Genomic DNA, 26731 nt, shown 5'->3' with positions numbered 1-26731 from the left:
AATTATGAGCGCCACTAGTCATCGCTACTTTTAGTCAAATTCAAATTGAAAACAGAATTATATTTTTCGTCTCCGACCGTGCCCAGTTCTTCTTTCAATTACCACAGATGTCCTAAATGCGAGCTTTGAAGCGCAGTGAGTCTCCTTTGCAGAAATCTCCTCGTGAGTTTCTGTTGATGTATGGTGCACTTCGTTAGCATCTGCGAGACTGCAGCGCCACTCGTGATTTACGGCCCGGTGCCGAACTAACAAGGTTTGAGCAAAAATGAAAGACATGATTTGTTTCATGAATTATGCACGTTGTGTACTCGCTGTGGGTGTAAACATAAACAGGTGAGAGTGCTTTACGACAGACTAAAGGGAAGATTAAGCTATAACCATTCCGTGGACGACTCGGCTATAATTAAAAATCATTTATCAAGGTCAATCTATGTGCTCCTTCGGGCATGCAGATCATTTGTATTAAACTGGCGAGACACAATAAGAAGCAAAACGAATTATTCATTTCGAAGCACTCGTCTTCAAAGTGTAATAATTTAAAGAACTAACAGGTAGATTTCACAAATTATAATGTATATTGTGGCTCATGATAGAATACGTTATGTGCTGTTGAAGCTTAAGTCAGAGGCGAAAGAGTATAAAGATACAACGCATTCTTGTTCAGTCAACGACAAAGATATAGCAAATTGTCCATCACTATTTCCATTCTTTTTTATCCTACATCCTGTCTTGGTTTAAGGAATGGAAATCTGTTAATGCTCATTGATATTTTTATTTCAATTCGTTATCATCATATTGTGGAAAACAAGCACCAAATTTTAATGCCAATAAAACAATACTAATATATTAAAATTGCTTCTTACTTCTGATATGTAAGGTACAGTGGGATCTACTAGTATTGCTCGGCAAATTGTCCATGACTATTTTCATTAATTTTTCTCTTGCATCCTATGTGTTTGTAAGCGATGGATTTTTATGTATGCTGGTGCAGATGTTGTCAAGGACTTGTTTGAAGTTTTCTTTTAATTCTTGAAGCTCTTATTGGGTCAAATAAAGTGCACGAACATGGTGATGGACAATTTGCACGGTAATACTCACGGATCTTACTGTACCTGCACCCAATATGGCGTACCTAAGGTTTGCGATTGTTTCTGGTGGTGTACAAATTTAAATTCGTTCATTATTTTGATTTTTAGTTATAAAGAGTACTGAATCAGTTCTTATTACTACAAGAAAAAGACAGAAAATATGAAAGCGACATTGAACATGGCTGCTTGTTCGAATGCGCCAGGTTACTTAAATTTTCGGGAGGCGATTTTCAATTTCCGGGCGGGATTTCCTCCAAGGACCACCCTTTGAATTCATCACTGATGAAAATGCTGATAGACAATTCGCCTGCTATTACTTTTGCTGCTACGTGAACAAAATATCTCTTCTACCCGGACTAAGTATATTTCCCAAAGTTTTGTTACGGCAGCTTGCAAGTCCATCATATTTAATCACCTTGACTGATTTCTTTTCTCCTTCTGACGTCCTGTTGTCCAATATGGCCCCCAACTCTCACGCACACAAACACACGAGATAACTGTAAATACTTTCACTTCAAGTAATGATATTGTCAGTAATATTGAGTTAGATAAACAATCCTTACTTGAGCTTGAAAACCTCAAACATCCAATTACAGAAATACATTGGTTTCGTGCAAACAATACCATAATTCCTAGGAGAAATTGTCAGTCTCTCTCATTATATATCCTATGTCCTTTCAGTCACTAGAATCCGATTACAAACTTCCAAAGGCGTCAGAAACCGTGTCTAACGGGTTATTATTCAGATCTGTTTGTGGAAGCAGGCTGCACTCGTTCCTTGGAGGATTTAGGGAACAGACAACTCTCAGCTCGGTGCAAACACAGACGGCGTGTGGCGGGCCCTGACACATTTGCATAATCCTAACTAAAGATTGTTGTTCTTCGTCTGTTTGTTTACATTGTTTGGTGGCGTACGAAGCTTCATTTGCTGAAAATCGAATAGGAAATTGTTCTGTTACAATTGTTTACCAAAATTAATGTTTGATCAGAACCTAACTAGAAATTTAAGCTCATCGTAAATAACACATGGCCGTTGACTTGGATGTCGAACGGTATGCTCTACTTAACAAGTTGCTTTTGCTGTACAGCAATAATATCCGAACAACAACATTAGGCAACCCAACTTACACAAAAAATTGTGCCCCGACAAGCTGCACATGCCGCTTGCCGCTTCTGTCACATGGATTGGGCGGGCGGGCTGTTTTGACTTCACAATACAGTAAAACCTCGTTAATCCGGACCGCGATAAGCCGTACTTCGCTTAATCCGGACAGGCAAAAGCCCCCCCCCCCAAAAAAAAAGCAGAATGCAAGGTTTTTAATGTGGCTAGAAGTCAACAAGTGAACTTTCCAAGAAAAAGGCAGTCAACCAGTGATGAAATTCTGTTTCCCGCAGACTTTGTACTGTACTGTATAGTGTATTTAGGCCTATGCCCTTTAAATACACCATAATACACGTGTTTTGTTGCTACACTGCTCAAAATAATTAGGGGATCAGGCAGAAATAAGTAGGGGATCATACCATATATCAAAGCTCATGTAGGCATACTAATACCATATCCTTTATTTCATTCTGAGATTAGTTACAGCAAGATATGCTGCCATGATACCTAATGTTAATGACATTAATGACATGTGACGTGATATGACAATTAGAGCATCAGTAGGACAGCACACAAAAAAGCACAAAAACAGACACAAACACTACAGCAACTCTCCTCTAGTACGGTGTATGTTTCCCCTAACGGCCAATATTGCTGCACACCTGCGTGGCATGGAATCAATGAGCTGGTCAATGAGCTGTTGGGGATAAGTCGCCACTCTGCCAGAAGGGCAATTTCCAGCCCTGCACGAGTTGTGGGAGGTGCTGATCGAGCTGCAACTTGTCGGCCTAGTGTATCCCAGATGTGCTCGATTGGATTTAAGTCTGGAGAGCAAGCTGGCCAGGGCGGACACTCGATACCCTACTTGTCCAACATGTCGTCCACCAACCCAGCTCGGTGTGGACGAGCATTATCATCCATGAAACAGAAAGAATCACCAATGGCACCAGCATAAGGCACGATATAAGGTCGGAGGATCTCGTATCTATACCTTCGAGCTGTCAAGGTGCCATCGCGGATGATGTGCAGGTCCGAATGTCCACCAATAGTGATTCCTGCCCATACCATCAGTCCACCGCCACCATATCGGGAGCGTTCGTGCACAAAAGCTGGGTTGTTTCGTGTTCCGCGTTCATTCCAGATGAGAACACGTCGATTGTCAGGTTCCACACTGAATCGCGACTCATCAGAGAACAGAACAGACCTCCATTCGGCATGTCCCCAACCACGATATTCCTCCGCCCAGTTTCTACGGACTCTACGGTGTTGTAACGTTAATGGAACACACACCATGGACCTACGTGCATAGAGGCCACTTTCATGAAGACGATTCCGGAGAGTTTGCGATGACACTCTGCATCCCGTTGCTGTTTGCCAAGCACATTGCAGTAGTGTTGCATTCTGCCTCCTGTTCCGACGGGCTGTGATTAAGAGTTAACGGTCTTCCCTCGATGTTGTTGGTGGTGGACGACCTTGGCCTTGTCTTCTGCGAATACTTCCTGTCGTTTCAAAACGATTCCATAGTCTGGAAATTACACTTTGCGACACTCCAATGGCGTGTGCTACCTGGCATTGTGACTGCCCAGCTTCAATCCTTCCTATGGCTCTCCAAGCCATAGCTTCCGGTAAATCACATTGGTGTGGCATTGCCTTTCTCACCTGAACCTTTACCTCCCCCAACTGAACTGTATCGCTAACCAGAGATGACTAGCATACAACACCAGCACGCATACACTCCTCCACTCTACCCTTTGATATCACCAGTGCAAAGGTTACATCATGTTTAAGGCACTGGAACTTTCGTTTATGGGGATTTAGCAGATGATTGTAGCTCATACAAGCGCTGACAACATATCTGGTCTGATCCCCTACTTATTTTTGCCTGATCCCCTAATTATTTTGAGCAGTGTATAAACGGACTTTTAGTACACTTTCTACTGTTCTTATTTAAGTTAATCCGGACTTTCGTTAAACCGGTCAACTTATCCCCCCATTAGCCCGGATTAACGAGGTTTTACTGTATTGTGCATTGTGTCGACTCTGTCACGCATGCGCAGGTGCGGGTTCCGGTACAAACTAGTGGTGGCTAAATCCGGATATTGGATAATTTCCTATCCGAATTTCAAATATCTCTATATAAGACATTTTGAATTTAAGATTTTCTGGATATCCTAATTATCCGGATGTTGGAATTGTCCGGATATCTGGAATATCCGATATCCGAAATACCCGAATGTGTGCATTATCCGTATAGTTTTATCGTTCATCCGTCTTACTGGCTCTCCACGTATTTTTATTAGTCACGTTCGTATTTTTGTGTACGGATTCTCTACAAATCCTTCATCCAATCTGTCTATCCGTTTCACGTATTCTCTACGTATTTTTTAAATGTTGAACTTTTTTTCCTACAACAGATCTCTGCATGGCTAGGTTCAATATAAATGCACAAAGGTTTCTGCGGTAACAAAAAAATAATAATAATAGGAGATCCTTTATTTGGTCAATATTTCCTCTTTTTTTGTATGGACCCTGTACTGGGAGTGTATATATAAGATGATGGTTGCATCTTTCATCAATTTATTGTGAACATTCGTCTGAAGAAGACTCTGTTAGAGGGTGGAAACGTTACGTTGGTCAGCATTTTAATGTTTATTAATTTCAGGCACCATCCTTACCAGAATAACTTACTGAACTTGAAAAGTAAATAGCGATGTGAATACACAGATTATCTGAATACTCGGATATCGTACTATCCGGATATTCGGATAAGCAATATTTGTTACCTCTCAACACAAGTGGATCCGCCGTTCCTGCTCTGCTGTTTACTCCTTGTGCAGTGTCCAGGCAGCAGCTGTTACTGGTTTCCACAAGTGCAAGCTCAAGATGCGTAAGTCTGATGTAGCTTCAGCGCTGCTTGGCCTTTTTATTGCGTGTTACCTTGCATATAAACATTCGTATAACTTCTTTCTATATGTTAAGTTTAGAGCCTCCGCTACGACATTGTGGTAACGTCGCCGCCTTGTAATCAAGAGGGTCCCGGTGGGGGCACATGGTGGTGGTTTGGATCCCACTTAGAACTGTACGTTCAGTCCCGATTAGCCTATCTGTGCATCAAGTGAACTTTATGAAGTATTTTTTTTTTATTAAAAGACGTTCTTTTTTTACTGAAGGAACTGATGTTCTGTGAAGAAAGACAATATCACAGGTGGAATTGATTTTGCAGTCAATAATGATAATCAGAAGAATCTAAAGTGACGTAACTTTCTCTTCACACCATGCATTCCATCCCTTCGCTATGTGGAATGAACTCGCCTGCTTCCGCGAAGGCTTCACTCTTTGAGTTCAGAAACAAACTGCAGAGCGGCGCTATAGAGATATGTTTTACTACGCACGAAGAACGAAGAGAGTTCCAGTGTCCCAACTCGGATTGTACTGTGAATGATTGTTAAAGATTGTGCAAATATCGAAATGAGCAATATCTCCAAAGAACGTAAGATTGAAAATTAAAATAGCTTCTCTCCAACTTGAATTGCGTGATTTGCAAGGCGATGTGTTCCTTAAAACTAGGAAGCAAAGAATGACATCGATGTTCGGCAGCACATACACGTGTGAAAGCGTTTTTTATTCAATGAAGTTAGTCAAGAACCGCTACAGAAGCAGACTGGCAGATTCTTCACTGCTTCACCTTCTGAGGCTTTCAAATACAGAAATTCAAATAGCTACAACTTTAATAAAACAAGCAGATCGGGCTCAATTTTCACATTGAACACTTACTATGAAGGATTCTTATTTGTATGGTGTGTCTTTAATTTCTTTCAATTCATCCATAAGTATTGGGTTTTTGTGAAATAAATTGTAATTATACAATTTTGATTTGTAATTCCATTGTTTTATTGCCTCATTTTAGAAATTTAGGTCATGCGAAAGTACTACATTTTCAGTTCAGTACTTACAATTTTAGAAATTTTTAATCCCCCCCCCAAAAAAAATGCGGCCCGCCTATCAACTGCTGGATATAATTTTGGCCCTCGGACCTTTTGAAGTTGGAAACCACTGATCTATAGGACTATGTGTGTCCTTCTGTGTGCTAAGTGCCCCTTTACAGCCTCAGATTTTGATAGGTAAGTAGCCTACATTTTAGTCATCAAAGGTAGTATAGTTTTAGCTCGTGTTGAGCAATGAATGAGTAAATTACTGTAGTTTTAAAAGTTGAAACAGGAAGATTTTTAACAGATATTTTATTTTCTTGTTAGAGTTCTAGTCTCAATTTTTGTTTTAGTTAACGAGCATATATCCCCATATTGCGTGAAGGGCAAATTTAACCTACGTGCTGAAGTGTCCAAAACATAAAAATCAAACGAAATAAAGAAAATAAAGAAAAACTCGAACTCAAGTTTCACAAATTTAAATTGGTGCATACCTTACTGCCGTACTTCTCAATTAAATTAAGTAATTTGTAAACATTTAACAATATATATTTTGCACCGTTAATCTTAATCCATCTCAGCTGTCCCCCATCTTGCCTCCTCATTTTTCTTTTCTTTTCAAACCTTCGCTGCATGATGAAGAGGAAAAAAAAGCGATTGGCAATGCAGAGGTCCTGCGCCATCCATCTCTGCCAGCGATTACCGCCCATTGTGGCGACATGCATGGCGACAATGGAGCCCGTCATTATCGAGGCTGCGAACAAAGTTATCGTACGCAGAAACTTCATCCATCTTCAGTCTTTCCCCGGTGCCTGGAGAAGGCGAAAAAATATATATAAGTAAACACTTTTCTCTGCTTCTGCCCAGTTGCAAAGTAGGACGCACTTGTTTACAAAAAATGGCCATCGGCTTCTTTTTCCTTCATTGTAAGCCGTTCAAAGCTATTGATAACTTTGTGTCTAATAGAGAACTGAAGATTTGGAACGTTGTGCCCAAGAAATGCATAGAGCTGCAATGTTAATTCATGTGTGTAACTTAATGTCTGAACGTTTCCAGGATTTTTGTAAAGTGAAGGGATCTTTTGAGTTCAGCTGTAGAAAGATCGAAATTCTGAAGATATTATATCACTCAGAGCCGATACCAGTGGTATCGCTATCGGAAAGTATCAGATTTTATTTACCGATACTGGCCGATACTTCTAACCTTTTCAGTCATTTTGAATGCCGCACGACACTTTTACAGTCTAGTTATCGTGCAAGTTATGCAAAATTCGAAGTTTCCAATGATTTTGCCAAGTATTATTTGGAAATAGAACCTGTATTACATATCGGATATTTTTATATTCTCATGTAACATTTTGAATAGTTTAAAAGCAAGACACTGGTAAGTTGATGCTTATAACTGAAGTGGAATACTCGTCCACTAATACTCGTATTAATCCATATTTTGAGCAACTTTCAATTGTTCCAGTTTGGAAGCAGCGGTGGCGATGTCGGTGTGAATTTGTAAGAGTTTCGATTCAAAGTGCTTGAATTTGGCTCTGTAGTGGTACTTATTGGAGAAGGCCAAAGTCCACCTCGGGCTGTAGCGCCAAGGAAGAAGAGTGTATGCCGGTGACGTGTACTGGGTACAGAATTTGGGCTATCTCGCTATATCATAATGTTCGAATGGACAAAAATATGCCTGTGGGGAGGGGGAGGAATTTCCCTGTCATAAGCAAACCTTTTCCCCTTTCCTCACTCCAAAATTCCCCCGTTCCAGGGATGATTGATTCTATGCTGGTAAGAGAGGGTTCGCAACACTGATGCTAGATGAACGCCATGCTAAACTCACGGACTCCATCCGTGCTTTTCTACATATTGTGAATTTCAAAGAAAGCTGCCAAGATTGCCAACTCGTAAGGGAATAAATGTAACAACTTTTAAAAATAAGTTTTCCAACTCCTGAAACGCCATCATCTTCTCGTTGAAATAAGCAATTTTTTCTGAGCCTGGGCTTCGCAGGTAGCCTAGATATCCTAGAATATACGCCCCTGGCGTATGCGTAGAGTATAATAGTTCATATGAAGATTAGGAAAGCGGTTCTCTGTCAGAATGCAAAGACAGACAATGGATACCATAGTACCGTACAAATTTTAATTATATTTTTCACAAACTTGTCGTGGCGTGTAACATTTTCATTTGATGTTGCCAATTCTTGTAAGGACACCTAACCTAAGTGGACACGTTAAAAATATAAGGTCCGATTTGTATGCTTTACATGCATGAACATTGCTTACAAACACAAAACAATAATCACAAAACAGACAAACCACTACGAAAAGTTTTTCTCCAAATTTCATTTTATTTAGATAATGGTTTCTTCAGAATTGAATGCAAATGCTTACCTCAAGATTGCGGGCCAGAATTAATTAATGAGTAACCGTTACATAAAACGTACATGGATTACGTGGTTGTAACTTGATGTCGCACAGTATTAGACAAACATTACAATTTAGGAATCCGTCGAGACTATCCATGTTAAAGTTCACGTAGAAGATAGCTTCACTATCCTCTTGTCACTTCCCGCGCTTGCAAGAGCAAATTTATATAATACATAACTCCAGCCACATTCGGAGGAGAAGCTCCTAGATTGTCCTTCACAGTTGCCAGGTACTGCAGAGTGCACTGAAGGTCTTCTTCAGAGACGTCGTCCCGCCCTTGCGCCAATGCAATTATTGTTTGCACAACGTTCGCCAATGCTGTGACGGCTGGGTTCTTGGCTGGTTCTTCGTGGTGGTCCTCGGCCGACCCCGTTCGTCTCGTTTTGGACTGGGGGGCAAGCAGGTCCCAACTGGGCGCCGTCGACGCCATATTGTGCACGCTGGGCCATTTCTGGGCCCTGCCCGACGGAGGGAGTTCCGTGTCTGAGCGCTGTGGTTTGGAACGTGGAGGCTCGTTCAGTGGCATGGTCTTCAAACTTTGTTGTGCTTCGGAAAGAGTTATGTCTTTTGTGAATTACTTTGGAGAGGAGGATTCAGAAATTTGAAGTCCAGATTTCAAACGCTGTATCTAGAAATGAGAAACTCTGTATCAATTTCATTCATAAAAATAGTAATAATACACCGAGCATAGTCGTACGTGTAGATTACGAATGAAATAGGTTCAACTTTCAGTAGCTTAAGCATGGTATATTATTATTATTATTATCAACCATTTTACATGTAAGCAATAAGTATTTGTTTCACAACATTTTAAATGTAAATATTGACTTAATACAGTACTCTAGTGTCCCTAAGCATATTACTTCTTTAATTTCTTCGTCAAAATACGTTTGTATTTCGTTAATAAAAAAAATGCTCACTCGTGCAATACAATGAAATATGAAATTGTTCTTTTGATATTATAAACACAAGATCATGTTACTGAATTGAAAAATCAGATATCTTAATCACGAATTTTGTGTATGTAGATGTAAATTTGACACCAAAAATAGTTATAAATTAAACTTTTGTGTTGCGGTTGTACGTATCTGTGATGGAAAGACATGGTAAGTAAGTAATGCCTATTTTCCCTTTTAATTGATTTCAACTGATTTAATTGATTTCAACTGATTTAATTGATTTTAACTTAAACAATTTATCTGCTTTGTCAAATTATTGTATGCTGACATGATATCGTTAAAAGTGTCCGTAAGATTCCTTTGAATAGTAGATAATGTAGACAAAATATTTTTTTGCTTTTAGCTACAAAAACGAAATTATTTGAATGGCAACAACTTGCACCTGTCAAGTAATTTGAGGAGACGTAAAACTGTACAGTGCTATAAAAACTCGAATTGAGCAACAAAATGTTTTATGTATTTAAATGTTAAAGTTTAATAATCAATTGTACCTAATAACATTATAAATAAATGCTGAAAATTTACGTGCCTATTTTTTTCTGTATTTAAATGTATTTTTCATATTAACAGATCACATCGACTACTGAAACCAAAATCTCAGCTACTGACTCCTCAGGGCTTAGGAAAAAGCAAAATAAATAAAGACACTTTGGAGGATTTTTAATATTGTGAGTCGTAGAAGAAACCTGTAACATATTGCAGTTAACGTATTTCCAAACAATCGCCCATAACTCTCATCAATAATACGTATAACTACAACGACATCTTTCCTTTAATATACTACGTGTGCAATCATGTGTATATTTATAACATATCCACCTACTGTATTTTATTGTAAATTTATCAAGAGTCTGGATTTTTAGTTCTCAGCATTATAAACTAAGAAGTCCACATAAACACAGCTTGCTGAAACAATGCTTATTTCTTAAACAGGTTTTTCGAGGTTTATTTGTAGCCTATTGCTATTTCACAATTTGGAAACAAGTTGAATAATTATTCTACATTAAATTAGACTTACTTGTCAATGGCCTCCCATCTTGTTGAATTTACAACTTTAGCTAACAATTAATCCTTCAGTATATGATCAGTTTTCTAGTAAATTTTGTGTTCGTTACTAAAACAAGACAGAAAATGTAACTTTTGTGGAAGAATTTTCAGGGCATATTTGTAATCCAAATTAACGTTAATCGGAAACAAAAGAATGTTCCCGATGTATCCATAGACATTTAGTAGCAGAGTGGAAGGGCCTATCCTGACACAGTTGGATAACTTGAAGCAAGAAAGTAGCTAATCTCAACCATTACCTTCTCTATCGTGTCTTAACGTAGACTCGGATGTACCATTTCTAGTAAAGCGTGCTTTTCACCTAAACTTTCACCCTGGAATCGTGTTGGAGATAACCAAAAGCCCTGTCCTAAATAAATATGCATGTTACTCAAATGTAAAACGTCGAACGTCAGCTATGTCCACCTGGTGGGCCGATCGGAAGTAATAAGTTTTATGAACATGCAATGAAAACCTAGGCCCTCATGGATTTAGTGTATGGATGATGTTTATTAGAATGGGACAAAAACGGCTTAAAATCTGTTAGGTCCAAAATAATAGAATGAATGAATGGATGATATACCTAATAAACTTTTCGAAACATGAAAATATTTTGTTGAATGGGAGAATTGCAAAACAACTGCAAAATAGAGAGGATTGCAAACCATAATTAAACTATTCATTGCAGCAATGTAGCACGTTTGGCTTGAACAAACGCAAATAGCAAGTTGCGGTTTAACCCATGACTAAATTTCCTAGCTAGCTGTAGGTAACTCAGTTGCCGTATTGTTTGGACTTCCCAAGTATTGATGGTCTCCCTTAGAATGTATCCTGCTTCTGTAGGCACGAATCTAGAAATATATTTCGGAACCAATAATAATAATTTAATAGTATAAATGCTTGTAATTAGTGCACTAACATAATTAATGGGACTATTCATGAGAATAATTAAAAATAATAGGTAAAGAGTAATATCAATATTGCATGCAGAAAGGTAAAAAATTGTTATCGGAATAGAGATTCATTATCAAGCCTTAGTGTAGTTAATATCGCTAAAATTTGTAAAAGAAACTGTACTGGCAAGGAAATTAATGTCAAAATAATATAAAAAATAGAATATTAATAGATTAACGAAAATTAATGTTATATCAATTTGATGGAAAGTATAGTGCCTGGTTAATATTTTATGCATAGTAGTGGTGTACAAATATCTTCTTAGGTACTGTCAATTCAAGCAGTATGATCCCAATCTAATCTTTGCCTTCGCGTAAGTTTGTTGAAAATAAATAGCCCTCGATTATACAACAAATGCTAAACAAGTATATTCGACCCCATCTAACTAGTCTTTGTGCTCAGGTTCAAAAACGTAAGTAAATGATGGTAGGAAGTCTATATTTTCTGCATCGGCATCAAATCAACCACATGATATGTTTTCTTAACATAAACAAGCCACCACCCACACATAAAGTAGCTATCTTAGATGATTATACACAAGCAACACTAGCTTTCCAATTATGTGCAACGTTCAAGGTGCTTCTGCATTGATTTATACTTTACCATGTTGTCTATGATGAACGATTAATTTCCTATTACTTTTGTCATACATGAAGGCATCTTGCTTTCAGTGAGGACTTTATTAGTAGTGTGTGAAAACAATTGAATTTGATTTTCATGAAATACAATGTGTAAATTTTGTTCACATTAGTCAACGAAAGAATATTAATTTCGACATTCATAATTTAAAAATATTTTTCATAATGTTTGTCTATTAATATGTTAATTAAGAGTTAATTACAACGTCATCAAGTTTAGAGAAACAAAAATTTAATCCAGTTAGCCTATCTTTCCCTGAGATTAAAGATATACCCAGTATAACATAGCAAGTTGTAGTAGGTTAGTAACAGTGGGGCTAAACATACATATAAAATGAGGCCTGTGGAATGAAGTATAGCTACCTTTCTTTCTATGAATCAAACGTGGAATCGTTGATTACGAGCTGATAATGTTAAGGATTTAATTAAAAAATGGCACAACAGTTATGGCAGGTACTTTTTGTTATTACTATTGTTGATAGGCTATTAATAAATTTAAAGACAAGAATGTACTGTGTTGTGTCACTGGGATCCAATTAGTTTTTTACAAAAACTTATGTAGTTATTAAACTCAAGCTCCATCACGTCCAAGATTCTTAAAAGCTTAAAGTTGTTGCTCTAATATTAGTATTTGCCTAAATCTAATGTGTTTTTAAAATCATTAAAATACAAACATAGCTTATAAATATTTTAATTTCTGCAATACATTGGGTGTGTTCCCATCCTATACGTTCAAAACAGTGATGGTTGGTTTAGAGGTTTAAATTAACTTTCAACCGAAAATATTTGATTATTTTTACTTGTCAAAATGCAAATTCTAATAATCAATTTAATTGTTCTGTCGATTCCTGTGGAGCTGGCAAATCTTTGGCGTATAATTTTTCATCGGATTATGCTGAGTGCTCAAGCCTTTAATCGACATAAATGAAGTGGTACTGCTTGTTTCTTCTTTCTGGTGTCTGCATGTCCGCGGACAGGGACAGAGGACCTGAGGCCAGTTCTGTTCTTATTTCTTCTATGAGCGCAGCCGAGACGGTGGGGATGAACTCTGAGAACCCCGTGGGGGGCTGAAGCAGGGCCCACACGTTGGAGGCGGTCTCCCTGAAGTCCCCCTGGAGGGGGTCACTGCGGGAGGGGTCTGCGATGCACGACGCTGGCTTCGCTTTTCTCGGAGGCACTTTCTGCAAAATTGTACATCAACGAGTTTTTAAAGTGGTCTTGAGAAAAAAAAAGTTATTTACTGATTATTTACAAATAATTATTTGACATTGATGGCAGGTCCAAACTCAGAAACCACCTACACAGTTCTAAGATTCGTAAACTGAAAATGACCATACAGCTCCGCCATATTGGATTCCGTCATCTTGATTCTACTTAGGAACATTCCATGAAAAGTAGTCCTCCTCCATGTAAATAATAAAATGAATTAATCTGAAAATTATAAGCATTTTTAATTGCATAAAGGTTTCAATGTTTGTGAATGCATATAATTTGCATATTTCACCAACAAAATTTATTAGCATCTGTAGCCTATATGCTTCACAGAAGTCTAATTTTACTACATTTTTAAAGCTTCACTCTCGTAACAAATTTTCGATAATGCTTTATACGCATTCAGCAGGCTTTGTCATCAAGCATTTTTTGCATTTGTTAGCAGACACCACAAGATATTTCATAATCCTATGAAGTCAATTCATTATGAATATAATCCAATCTCATGTCAAGAACCTTACATTTTGCATGTGAAATGTCATACACGTAACGCTGGATTTAGTCGTAACTACCTATTTACAAATAGTTTCTTTATGGCTTCCTAAAACTGAAAAGTGATATAAAAATTGTTGTTGGATGTCAGTTTTCTTTTATTTCTTTTGTCTATGCGTATCTCTTTTAATGTTGGTGTTTTAAGTCCACTTTATGCACAGTAAGGCTAATCGGGACTGGACCTACAGTTTAAAGTGAGATCCGAACCACTTGTGCCTCCACCGGGTATCGAACGCGGGACCCCTTTTAATGTATATTTTGAACATTGCCAACAGTGCCGGATCCACAAGTCTTGCCCCCTCCCCCGCAAAATATTACCAAAGACCCTCTCTACCTACACTCACACACCTACCCAACCCAAACTTTTTTAAATGGGAAGGGGGTTATGTGATATATATAGTACACTGTTTACTCACACCTGGAAAATGATACATTTGTTACAGTCATAACTCTTTCCTGATTAAAGATAGGTTGAAGAAATCTTCACCCCTGCATTTCTCGTGAAATTGTAGCCTGATTTGATTCTAGTCTGACTGCCACGCGAGAAATCTGGGGTGGCTGATCTGTCGGAATTTTTCCGGCTGCATCAAAAGGTATCGGGGGGGGGGGGTTAAGGCGGCCGCAGCGTGGTGCTAATCACATTCCCTAAATGTGCCTTCATGGCACGGTGCTATGTGCACAGGAATTTAACTTTTCTTTTACCTGCATATATTGTATTCGTTCCTGTACCCTTGAGTATCTAAGTTTGTTTCTTGCATACGCATATACGAACCCTCTACTATGTCAATGACTGAGGGCCCCCTAAAAGCTTACTTGTCTCCGGGCCCCCCGTACTGCGGGGTTTTGCAGCTTGTAGATCCGGCACTGATTGCCAGTGGCTATCGGGCAGTCTAATAGTCGATGAGTAACGGCTCTAAGGAAATGCATTTGATTAAACACTTTTCCAGAGAAAATACGATGAGAGTACGTTCTTATGGTTCAGAGTACTTCCTGCCTCTTTCTTGAACACCGTCGAATAAGAAACACTTGTTATTTACAGCCTAGAAAAAAATCGAAAAAAAGCGTTATTGGTGACCTTCGTATATCATTATTATGGAGTGAATACATTAAACAGTGAAATCGATACAATATGGCGACTGAAAACCCTATAATTTTTTTCGGCTTATCGATTTCTTTGACATTATGAAACCACAATGTCAAACACCTAATCGACATTTGGTGTTTCCAAATAAATGGTAATTGACATTAATTAAATTACCAAAGAAGCTCAGCCCAAAATCACTGTTCAATTTAAATGTTTCCTGAATCTCATGTTTAAACCACAAATATTTTTTGGCAATATTGTGAACAAGTACACATTTTCTACAAAGCAAGTATCTTTATATTAATCTTACCTTTACTTTCATCATTGTAAGATACAAAGATTTAGGTTTGTCAAACTTCTAAAATATCTTCAGAAAGAAATGTAAACTTAACTGTAACTTTGCCGGAACATTATTATTTCTATTGATGTTACAAATGTTTGTACAAAGTTAAAAAACACAAATTAAACAGACATAAACTATCAATATGTACAAGAGCACCACCTATCGGCGTGGACGGAATTGTACATCTCGGTTGAAGAATTTGATATTATGTGATACTATTAAATGTTAACATGTATTCTTGGAATGCTAACAATCCTCACAACGAAATAATATACTTTATAAAAGTCTGATAAGCTTAAACATTCCATTTCCTTTATCACTATCTTCCTTTTCATCGGATGTATCCCCCCCCCCCCCTCATTTTCATTTGATATGGATATGAAGTGCAAGAACCATGCTTTACTTCCAAACTAGTGTAGTATCTCTCAGGAATTCATTGATACAAGAAGTGAAAACTGATTTGCTACAAGGAACAGGAACGTTGGCCAAAGTCGACAGTCTCTTGTTTGACAGAGTCAAAACGAGAAATCAATGAATGATACTATTAATCCTTTCAGGAGAAGGCATTTGAAGAAAAATAATAGATGATCCTAAATAATAATAAAAATATAATAAACCTGCAAACTGGGTGCTGCAATTTAGGTTCACAGAGAAATCAATAATTTAGGTAAATAACTCAGGAAAAACGAAAGTGGTAAATGTAAACCCCCTTAAAATGAGCCCTGACTATCATTTCTGCTATTGAACATGTCAGTCAAATCGAAGGTCAAAATTTGTAATTACGATATGCTTTATTATGTATCCCACTCACCCTAGAACGCAACTCCCTCAAAAAAAAAAAAAAAAAATCTGTATATGCCAGTGTGGTTGTTCGCAAGTTTAAAATCTGGTAGTTTTCAGTGTCCGTGTCCATTATTGGGAATGTCAATAGTTAAGATGTAATCTCTCCTTGTACCCAATGTATTTCTGCCGTGGAATAAAAATTTGCCCAATAGTTCGTTAAAATAAGTTCTACTGTGTAAACATACATTCACGCAGTGAATATTCGAGTAATTGCAATTTTAGCATATGAAGTATCGAAATATACTGCTGAAGTAAAAGTGCATAAATTTTCTGCATTGCGCACAGAACAAACTAATCCCACACGCGCACACGTGCAGGGTTGCAGAGGCTTAGCGATGATGTGAGTGACGTATTCATACTTGCGGGTGGTCTTTTCACACATGTGCACCCAACCCATCCCGTAACATATGGGGCAGAAACCATATGGTGGGAGGCTGCATAAATAAGGCGGAACTAGGTTCCGAATTCGAAACAGATGCATCGTAGGTCGGGTCAAAAAAAAAAAGTTTCCTTGTGAGAAACGGGGAATTGGTTTGGTATATTCTCAGCTACTTAACTAGACAGTTATTTGCAAGTGAACGAAATACGGTTGCCCAGGAAAAGTGCATCTTTTGCAACGCATAATTCTCCCACTGTTGCTTTGGGAGGGAAAGTGAGTTGCAAGATAATCGCATCTCTCTTTGGAACAGAAAAATATTATTACTATTATTATTATTATTATTTATTAGGGCTTGGAAGTTGATGACAAAGCACCTTTCCTTATAAAGCCTGAAGACAATGCTAAACTGGATAGTTCGTTTGCCTTCTGTTAGAACCATAAAACATTGTTTTTATTTTTCATTTTCCAGCCTTTTTCTGTCATTTAGTCCATTTTCAGCATTTTTTCGCCGTTTTGTTGTATTTTTATCATTTTTGAAGTTGCTTTATGTTCCTTTCCTGTTGTGAATTTCAAAGCATTTTCTAGCATAACTTACACATTTAAATTTCCTAACATGATATTTTTAGCAAGTTCGCTATTAATCGAAAATATGGTCAATGCAAAAGCACAATATTATTTTTAACTGAAATCTTGGCAATGGATTTATATAATTAATTGTGGTAAATTTCCTCTCGGTATTTTTCCATATTGGGAGACGAAACTTTAGACGAGAACTAGACAGATGTTAGAAATCGAGACGAGACCGAACTACTGACAAGTCTCGTCTCATCTCGATACCGTTGTTAGTGTTGCTTCCTTATATCTGTAACGTCTGTCACAAGTAGAAATTACCTTACATCGGTAGCGGCTGTCACAAGTAGAAATTTCCTTACATCGGTAGCGGCTGTCACAAGTAGAAATTTCCTTACATCGGTAGCGGCTGTCACAAGTGGAAATTTCCTTACATCGGTAGCGGCTGTCACAAGTAGAAATTTCCTTACATCGGTAGCGGCTGTCACAAGTAGAAATTTCCTTACACCGGTAGCGGCTGTGACAAATAGAAATTTCCTTACATCGGTAGCGGCAGTCACAAGTAGAAATTTCCTTACATCGGTAGCGGCTGTCACAAGTAGAAATTTCCTTACATCGGTAGCGGCTGTCACAAGTAGACATTTCCTTACATCGGTAGCGGCAGTCACAAGTAGAAATTTCCTTACATCGGTAGTGGCTGTCACAAGTAGAAATTTCCTTATATCGGTATCGGCTATCACAAGTAGAAATTTCCTTACGTCGGTAGCGGCTGTCACAAGTAGAAATTTCCTTACATCGTTAGCGGCTGTCACAAGTAGAAATTTCCTTACATCGGTAGTGGCTGTGACAAATAGAAATTTCCGCCCAACACAACCTAACAATTACATTTCCTAATTGGATAAAGCTCCGTTCCAAGAATTCTAATGAAATTACAAGCTAGAAACCATATGTTAATGCATTAACAATCGCTCTATTTGCTGTTGCACCACGGCGAGGGGATGATTCAGGACGGAAAAGTTGCTTGTATGCTAATGAATTCGTTCCCGCGTGAAAGATGATGATAGTCATTTGGTTATCTAAGGGGGCGTGGCCTATTGCCTTGTTCACGTGACATGAAGTACAGGGCGTGGTCGGGAGACCGTAATTTGTATCATGGACCTGTAATTCACACGTTTGGGTTTCGTCGCCCTCCTTCGGCGGAGATGCCTACGTGAGATACATGGATGAGGAACCGTGGCCACTCCAGCGGCGGAGAAACACATGCCTGTCTGCATGGCGTCTAATCAAGGTCCTATTGCGGTTGTAGTTAGGCGACTCTGATGCCGTGTCCGACAGAGCAAGACCGTACTTGAAGAGAACTTCCTCCGAGAATGGTGTCTCTGTTGTTGGACTGGAAGTGAGTGTTTCGAATTACACTTCGACTGCAGCGCCAAATGCGATAAGTAAATAAAACTAAGAGCACATTGTTTTTCCCTCGTTAAAATTACTTGTTTTTCAACATAGACGTCAAGTAGCATTTTAACATTTTCTTATACTTACATTTCCACACGTTAGAAGAACTACAAGCAACACCTGTAGGGGAAGTCGGGGGAATATGAGCATAGTTAAGGGTTTTTCAACAAAGAACTTAAGGTCCGTATTTTGTTACAGTTTTACACGCTTCTTCGTTTGATTCCTTAGCTTGTTTTCTACTTTAACCCAAAACAGATAAAAGAAGAAACAGATAGTTTATTGTAAAAACAATATTTTACAAAATATGTCAAGTTGCTCATATTACCCCAGACAAGGGGTAATATGAGCATAGACCAGGGGTAATATGGGCAACTGCAAATAAAGCTGGATATATCAAAATTTTTACATTTGTTCTAAGTGCACCTGGTAGTTATTACCATTTATACTCTACACAAGCACAATCCACCACAAAAGGAATGTCTGCATCATCACCACCCAAAAAATCATTTGCAGTTTTCCCATACAAAGGTGACTCCATCTTCCTCAATGTTTACACCGTCCTCATGTAACCACTCGCTGCTATTCTCACACCTTAACCAATTTTCTCCATTGAAGTCATCGCTGTACTTTCCTCCGCAAACAGGACACATACAATCGTCAGCGGTTAAAGAATGAATAAATTATTCGTTAATGTATTTCATTGTTATTTATTTACTCATTTGTTTATAATATTGTTAAATTACATTCATTTCTTTAAATGTTCTAAAGACTAGAATAATTAATCTATTAGCCTAATTTTGGAATATTGTACAGTCGAAAATAGTTGCTCATACTTCCCCATTTCTGCTCATATTACCCCGAATACCTCTGCTCACGTTTCCCCAGACGCCACGATTTCAATTACCATCTCCTGTGCCACAATGCTTACATGCAACGAAACAGTTTCATTCTGAATAGATAGCCTAATCACTACGTTATTCAGACTAACAACTTACATGTTCTTTTAGCCTATACAAATATTCCAAAATGACTATGAGACTATATTTTAACAAAAATATTTCACAGACTTACATTAAAATTACGCTCACACGACAAAGACTGTCGCTAGGCTCACAACATTTAGTGGGGCACTGGTAGAGGCTTCAACGAAGTGCTGCCAACTGTCGGACGCGGAAACGAGATACTGCTCTTGGCGGTGTGCGCGATAATGCTTCAACCTACTCATATTCCCCCGACTTCCCCTACTGGATGATTTTCGACATCAATGATTTCAAACAAATGAACAAGTGCAGAAGTCAAGTATTCAAGCCTGCAACGATGCGAGCTCCAGACTGTGGTCTCGATTGCTCGTTTAATTGGCGCTTTCGAACTTCACTAAGTGACGTCACTTCCGATAATACCGCACTTCAAGCATGCTTTTTGGACCTTTCGGGCGGAACCTGAGAGCTCGAATCGGCATGAAAAATTTTAGGACGGAAGAAACGAAGGCCAATTCGAACATACGTGGTTTCCGAATATAAACATGTTCTGCCGACTCACGCTCTCTCCCTCTCTCTCTCTCTCTCTCTCTCTCTCCCTCTTTCTCTCTCTCTCTGCGTCTATACTGCAGGAGGCCTTAGAAAGAGCGCTTCGCGGGCTAACAGCAGACGTCGCTCGCACACTGTTGCCGATACTCTCGTGTCGTCTGCTCCTCAGCCGTACAAACAGGCCGAGATAGCAAGAGGCAGAGGTCACTCACCCTTCCAGAAGGGTGCAGCGAGCTAGCTGTGGCAACCAGGCTCGCTCATTCGCGGACCTGATTAGTTCTCGCAGACAAACCCCCATATTGTCGTCTGCTGCAAGCCCGCGAAGCGCTCTTTCTAAGGCCTCCTGCCTCGTGGAGTATAAGAGGAATTTCCTGCACCTATCTTTTCAAGAGATTTAGCCCTAGACGGTATACGTGGTCCTGGGGTCTGCAAGGCGTTTATTTCGTCCTTGGCGCTTGCGTGAAGAGATGTTATCGAGATGAGTCTCGTGATTGAGGAGGTCTATCACGTTCTCGCCTCTAGTTGTTAATGTCTATCTCGTTCTCGTCTTGGTCTCCAAGGACAGGTCTAGTTCTCGTTTTGACTCTCAAAATATACAGCACAAATGCACTACTTCTGTTATTTTGAGTTGCTTTCTACCTCTTGGGTTAATCGCGACAATCATTGATGGAACAAACAAAATTATATATCCTTGCCTGACCAGGGACTCCTGGCTTCGTAGCATATTGTGCTGCCAAGTCCACCACGGAGGCTGACCACAAAACTTCACAGCGAAAATAGGCCATTAAGTGGAACAACACTCTAAATAACTTTTCTTGGTTGACGCTTCTATTCAACATTCTATTCAAAATGTATGCAACCACTCCGGACAGCTTCACTATTGCCAATAATGGATTCACCGTGCGACGAATAAACCAATTATATAGGTCTAGCATACGTATCAATAATAAGTTGGTATGTCTGAAAAAGTTGCATGGTTTCCAAATATCATAAATTATAGTTTACCAAAGTCTCGGACTCGTCTCGATTTTACAGAAATCAGCCTAGTTCTCTGGTCTCGTCTTGAAAGGTTTCTAAGGTTCTGTTCTCGTACTCGTTTCGATTTTTAAAAGAACTTGGCATGTTCTGGAATTTCAAGACGAGGCCGATGCTTTTGCCACTCTCTACATAAAAACCTAGATTAATTTTTATTTCATTTTACGTCGTAAAATGGTGCATAAAGCCTTCAGCTGGTAGTTCACATGATCCTGTGAATGCTACGAGGGAACGCCACTGCAGTTAATTCCTTCCTCTCTGTGAACGCAAGAGATTCTTCTTTTAACTCAAGATCTAAAGGAGACCATTTTCCTTGCTCGGAGCAGAAATTAAATTATCCAACTTTTATCAAAGAGACAATGCTGGCTCTCAGGAGCCATTTGCCCTGTTCCTCCGGCTAATTCCCGAGGGACGCCGTTTGAAAGGTTTCGGAGCGAGTCTAATTTTCTTGAACGGAGGAGAAGTCGGATTGTAGATAGTCACAGTCGACTCATCACTCACAAAAGTTGGGTTTGCGTCTATAGAGAAGGTATCAGGATCAGTTATGGGGTGTCAAAGTAGAAACAGTGTACAGCATTTATGACATCAATGCATCCAACACTATGCCCACAAGAGCATGGCGAAGTTTTAATGGGGCGATCAGGTCATTGGCGTAGCCAGGCATGGGCTCACGGGGCCCGGGCTCCTTCCGAAATTTACCCTAATTACAATGTTTCACAATTGAAGTTTTGATCAAAAACAAAATTAGTGTTTCTTTATAGATTTTGGGGTGTTCAATTGTAAAAACAAAAAACATTAAATTTTCTTAATTTGTTCATGTTTTATATTATGCAATGAAATGTAACTGAATGTTGTATTTATGTCCTGCATGCAAGAACCTTGTTTTTCAAAATTACGATAAAACCGATAAACGTTAATTGGTGCTCAAAAATTGCTTGCTGAACACATTTTCAGGAACACTAAGCTGCAAAATAATCCAAATGTGGTAGTTTACATGATTTTTAAAATTTTGGGGGGGATGAAGCCACAGTTAAAAGTGGGATCCAAACCACTATTTGTGCCTCCACTGGGATAGGACTCAGGACCATTTGATTGCAAAATCTAACGTTGCCGCTATGCCACCAAGCAGGTCCAATCTGTTTTCATGAACATATAACCCCTTTTATGAGATGGTAGTGTGTTAAAAGTACTGAATGTTATGGGCAATACCATCAATTAGCATATGCAAATTCTTCTTCTTACTAACTTTGCAAGTAAAATTGATATTTGTAGTGGGCCTGAACCCAGCCATTTAAACCGCCATTGCCTTCTTGCCACCTGCTCGGAACAACATTAAAGCCACCGAGACTCATGTTAGGGAAATGAAGAGCCTTGTGATGCCAAGGACTGCTTAATTGAATTGCTGCGAGTTGTAGTCCGGCGTGTTCTCCCGGGGGAACGGGAGTTAATCCCCTTCTGGATTATGCAGCTCATTTGAAACGTGTCCCTGGCCCACTTAGTCGCCTGAGGAAATGAAAACTGCCGCGGACCGAGAAGCATTCCAAGGACTCCCTTGGCAACGGGATGCTGTGTGAGGAAGATCAGTTCCATGTGATGCAATCCTTGCTCTCCAAAATGAGTAGCCTTGTGTTTCTTTTGTTTGTTTGCTTGCTTGATTATTTTACATTGTATTTTTGGCCACTTTTGGCTATTGTCGATGATGATGAGGAATAGTGATTGGATGACGAGATGAAAGAATATCGCACAGCACATGTGGACGATGCTACACAAACTCTACATAGGAATTTGGTGGCAGTGGATCCAGGCCCTCAAAGCCTGCAAGAAAATGCTGATGAAAGAGAAAAAAATAGCAAAAAGTATACACTGTCCCTTGAGTCTGTAGAGAAACGTAGCGCATAATAGTAGAGAAGGGGAGAAAGCCACGTATTTTCTTGGCGCCCCCTTTATTTCCACAATTTTCTACCTTGGTCCTCCTATTTTACACCTTCCTCAATAATAATAATAATAATAATAATAATAATAATAATAACAACACAGGTTTACAAAACAATATTTTGTTTTAGTTGCCAAAGCTTTTTGAACGAATTTATGGTATTGTGGTTGTGCTGAATCTAAAATGAAAAACAGTTTTGCCAAGTTGGCTCTAGTTCTTGAGATATTTGATATCCTTCGATTTTAAGTTTATTTCAATAAGAGCTGTAGGTGTTGACATGAAATAGGGCATGGCTTTTATTTTAGAATATAAAAATATTTCTCTAGTCCATCCATTGCACAGAATATATTTATTAAAATTTCGTTTTTCTTTACTTCTTTTATTTTTTAGTTTGATTTCTATTGTTGAGTGTAATGAAACATGAGTTCTCCAAGAGCAGGCCGCATAAATGATCCTGATGGATTGTGCTGCATTTGTGGTGAATATTCTGTGCTGAAACAAAGAAAACCGTCACTGACTTTGTAAAGGAAGCATATCTTTCATATTGAAGTAGTCTGTCAAGTCTTAAATAAAGGTGACGAGAGTTTCATTACATCTATAAATTCTTTCATAAACTGATAATTGAGACACTACAAACAGGGATCTTTGATGGGCCTCAAACTCGTAAACTCATTAATGATTCAAATCTCTAATTTTAAGAATGATATTGAAGCTTCTACATGAATGGTTCAGTTGTGTCTCAGTTGTCAAGAGCATCTTCGGCAATCACAAACAAAAAAAGTATGAAGAACTGGTGCAAAACTTGCTCACAATCTTCAAATATTTTGGTATTAATATGAGCATAAAGATAAATTTCCTCCAAATCCTCTTTGACAGTTTTCCAGATAACCTTGGTGATTTTAATGAAAGACAAAGGGAGAGGTCCCACCGAGATATAAAGGAGATGATGGAGGAAATATTTCAAAGCAGATGGGACAAATACGAGATAACAGATCAATGGTAGCTATTAGGAGGGGTGTCGAGGACATTTCCCACCCACTTTTTGCCTCCGCATTATGGTCTCTTAATTATAAGCCACGTCTACTAAGGGAGACTAAACTGTCCTTGCACCTGACCCCTCCCCCCCTTAGTACCAAATCGTCAGTAGTGTGACAGATTATTGCTGGGATCTTCAAAGAAATTGTTTCGACATCCTACACACAAGAAAATCTCAGAAACGATGTTTTTCTCATCATTAAGAGTTATTAACAACGAGATTTCATGTTTTTTATGATTTTTAAAGGACAGTCATTACTCAAAAAGTAGAGCCACTCTAGAAACCGATTATCTTATTCGAAATCACAATGGCAAAGATACCATAAAATGACTCTAATTTCGTTGGCATTAAAAGTGTGTTTACCAGTGTAATACGACACTGTATATTTACTGTTTTAATTAAAAATAATAGCCTTATTTTCTGAAGAAAACGTTTTCTGTAGGTGTATATGTATTTAATACCAACGGAATATTAAAATTAGTCATCTGTTAGCTTAACTTGCTACATGACTTTGCACTATACTTATTGTGTTATGCAGCAGTAACTGCAATCAAATCTTGACTACAAAAACATATTTTTTAAAGAAAATAGCCAACTATATTATTATAATCAGAATCAGATTTTGGCGCTACTGAATGGGGTTGCGCTGGGTTGCCCCACCTCAGGTCGCCCCTGCACGACAATCTCATTTTCGGAAACTTATGACTTGCTACATTTAAAAGGTTTGCGAAAAACGTTTATTTTTTTATTACTTTAGGCGAGAAGCTGTTCACTTCGGTGAAAATAGCCTTTGTATAGCAAACAGCAGCGCACTGTAATGATAAGCTTAGGGCAACCAATTGACGAACGAAATTCCTTTAGGACAGCTGGCGCCGCCATCGGAAAAGTTTGTGAGTTAACGGCCGCATTATGCTCACGATGCTGCACGAACATCGAAATTTTTGTCCAGCTCCCGCTGGGTTCGAACCCGAAACCACTCGCGCCAAAGAACCTTAATTCGTTACACGAGAGTCCTAGGAGAGATGTCAAAAGATGAAACATTGCTTCAAGAAAGACAAAATGTAGGCTGCTGTGATATTACCCATAAGGAATGCACGCCGTTCCAGTTTCAATTGCCAAAAAATGTGTTCGAAAGACACGGAGCCGGGTAATAGATTTTATACAGCGCGTCTAGGCGGGGTCGAATTGCGGTTTTGCCAGCCGAAAAAGTCTGCCAAGTCCTTTCTGGTTCCAGCCACGTGACCGACCGGATGATTTATAGATGTTTCGTCTAGTATTTAATCACTATAAATAATTGCCCAGTCAATGCCTCCCGGGTGAGACTGGATCTTGCTTATGGATATTTGTACAGCGGAGAGGTGCCCGAGGAATGTATTCGCAGGATAGAAGAACAAAATAGTCTCACCAAACCGACTCACAACATTCCGCTTGCATTTCATAATACAGTCATTATGTATGGTGTCTGTCTTCAATGCCGGATATCCTGGTTCGATTCCTGGGATAACTGACCTGGGCAGTATTTTTGTCGTTGACTTACTTTTACCAACGTAACCAAGAATATGTCGAGAATCCCTCTCGTTTCCAACTACGATGTGGGAAATTATTTCGGTTTTAGAATTCCTTCTAGGACATTAAATTTAATCTTTGTTTAACTCTATTTTCTAAATAACTTCTTCATATGGCGCTACAGCCCCTCTGAGTGTCTTGGCCAGCTCTAACAATCCTGTGCTACCTCCAATTATAAGTGTCATTCATCTTAGGTATTCTTCCACATCTATTTCCCATTTCGTTTTTGGTCTTTGCGTTCACATGCAATCCATTTTGTCATTCTCTTGACGTCCGAGCTCCTTCTATTTTATCTACATGACCAATGCAGGTTTTCTTCCGAGATTTTATTTTTCTCACTGTGTTTTTCCCAGAGTATTGCCTCTCTGGTATTACTTTACTTATTTGGTCCAAACATTTTGTTCAATTTATTTTCCTTCAAGAATTACTAGCTGTTCTTCCGCGAATTTCAGTAACACATGGTTTTATTATACCACGACTTCTCGTGGCTTCTGAATTTTTATATTTACATGTTTTATACTTACATATTAGACTTGTTCATTAATCCGTTAATATAGATCTCCGGAAAACATAACCATATCGAGATGTATAATACAATGGCGCCATCTATTGAGGATTTTTTAATATAATTATTTGCATGGTTCTAGGTCTCAAGATAAAATTCTTACCCATACGAGGTGGATTTTTGACGCCCACCACTTTCCTCCAATAAAAAACATGACCATGTTATATATTTACGTTTTTAAAGACGAAAAATAATAGCCTTATTTCATTAAATACTTTGTGTTATCGTTGAAGAACACCTTTATTGTAAGTATGCACTACATGATTTTGCAATGTACTCAGTAACTTCAATTAATTAATTCTTCTCTACACAAATCCAAGTCTTTTAAAAATAAATAGAGACGCTTAAGTAATCAGAAATAAGGTTTTGGCTCCACTCAAGGAGGGACACAAGGTAAGGACACATTTAGAAAGAAGATTCAAAGAGTTCGGATCTCCTCGAAATACCTGCCAAATTCCAAAATGATGTAGTCCTGTTGGTCTGAATTGGGATGTTTTATATT

General features: G+C 38.6%; 2 protein-coding genes across 4 annotated transcripts in view; one reads left to right on the top strand and one right to left on the bottom strand.

Annotated features, from left to right (window-relative positions):
• The window catches only part of LOC145988672 (monocarboxylate transporter 10-like), a 629769-nt gene that overhangs the window by 526729 nt on the left and 76309 nt on the right, over positions 1–26731 (top strand). The gene's annotated exons all lie outside the window — the stretch shown is intronic.
• Positions 8435–15417, bottom strand: LOC145989302 (uncharacterized). Of its 3 annotated transcripts, XM_083124635.1 has the most exons (3): positions 15292–15408; positions 13435–13564; positions 8435–9166 (listed from the first exon to the last, which is right to left on the bottom strand). In XM_083124635.1, exon 3 carries the CDS (start codon positions 9062–9064, stop codon positions 8663–8665), a length of 402 nt encoding a protein of 133 aa, XP_082980761.1. In that variant the 5' UTR covers positions 9065–9166; positions 13435–13564; positions 15292–15408; the 3' UTR covers positions 8435–8662. The 3 variants fall into 3 exon arrangements, with proteins under 3 accessions (XP_082980761.1, XP_082980760.1, XP_082980762.1); XM_083124634.1 differs by lacking the exons at positions 13435–13564; positions 15292–15408 and adding an exon at positions 10516–10690; XM_083124636.1 differs by lacking the exons at positions 8435–9166; positions 13435–13564 and adding an exon at positions 12828–13314 and having other exon boundaries at positions 15292–15417.

This window comes from Lepisma saccharinum, chromosome 6 (assembly GCF_977018435.1).
Source record: "Lepisma saccharinum chromosome 6, izLepSacc3.1, whole genome shotgun sequence".
Taxonomy (NCBI): Eukaryota; Metazoa; Arthropoda; class Insecta; order Zygentoma; family Lepismatidae; genus Lepisma; species Lepisma saccharinum.
This window is presented reverse-complemented; position numbering and strand designations above follow the sequence as displayed.

What these genes read in the sequence shown, in the direction of transcription:
- LOC145989302 (XM_083124635.1), bottom strand. Translation starts at nt 9,064, where the DNA reads ATGCCACTGAACGAGCCTCCACGTTCCAAACCACAGCGCTCAGACACG.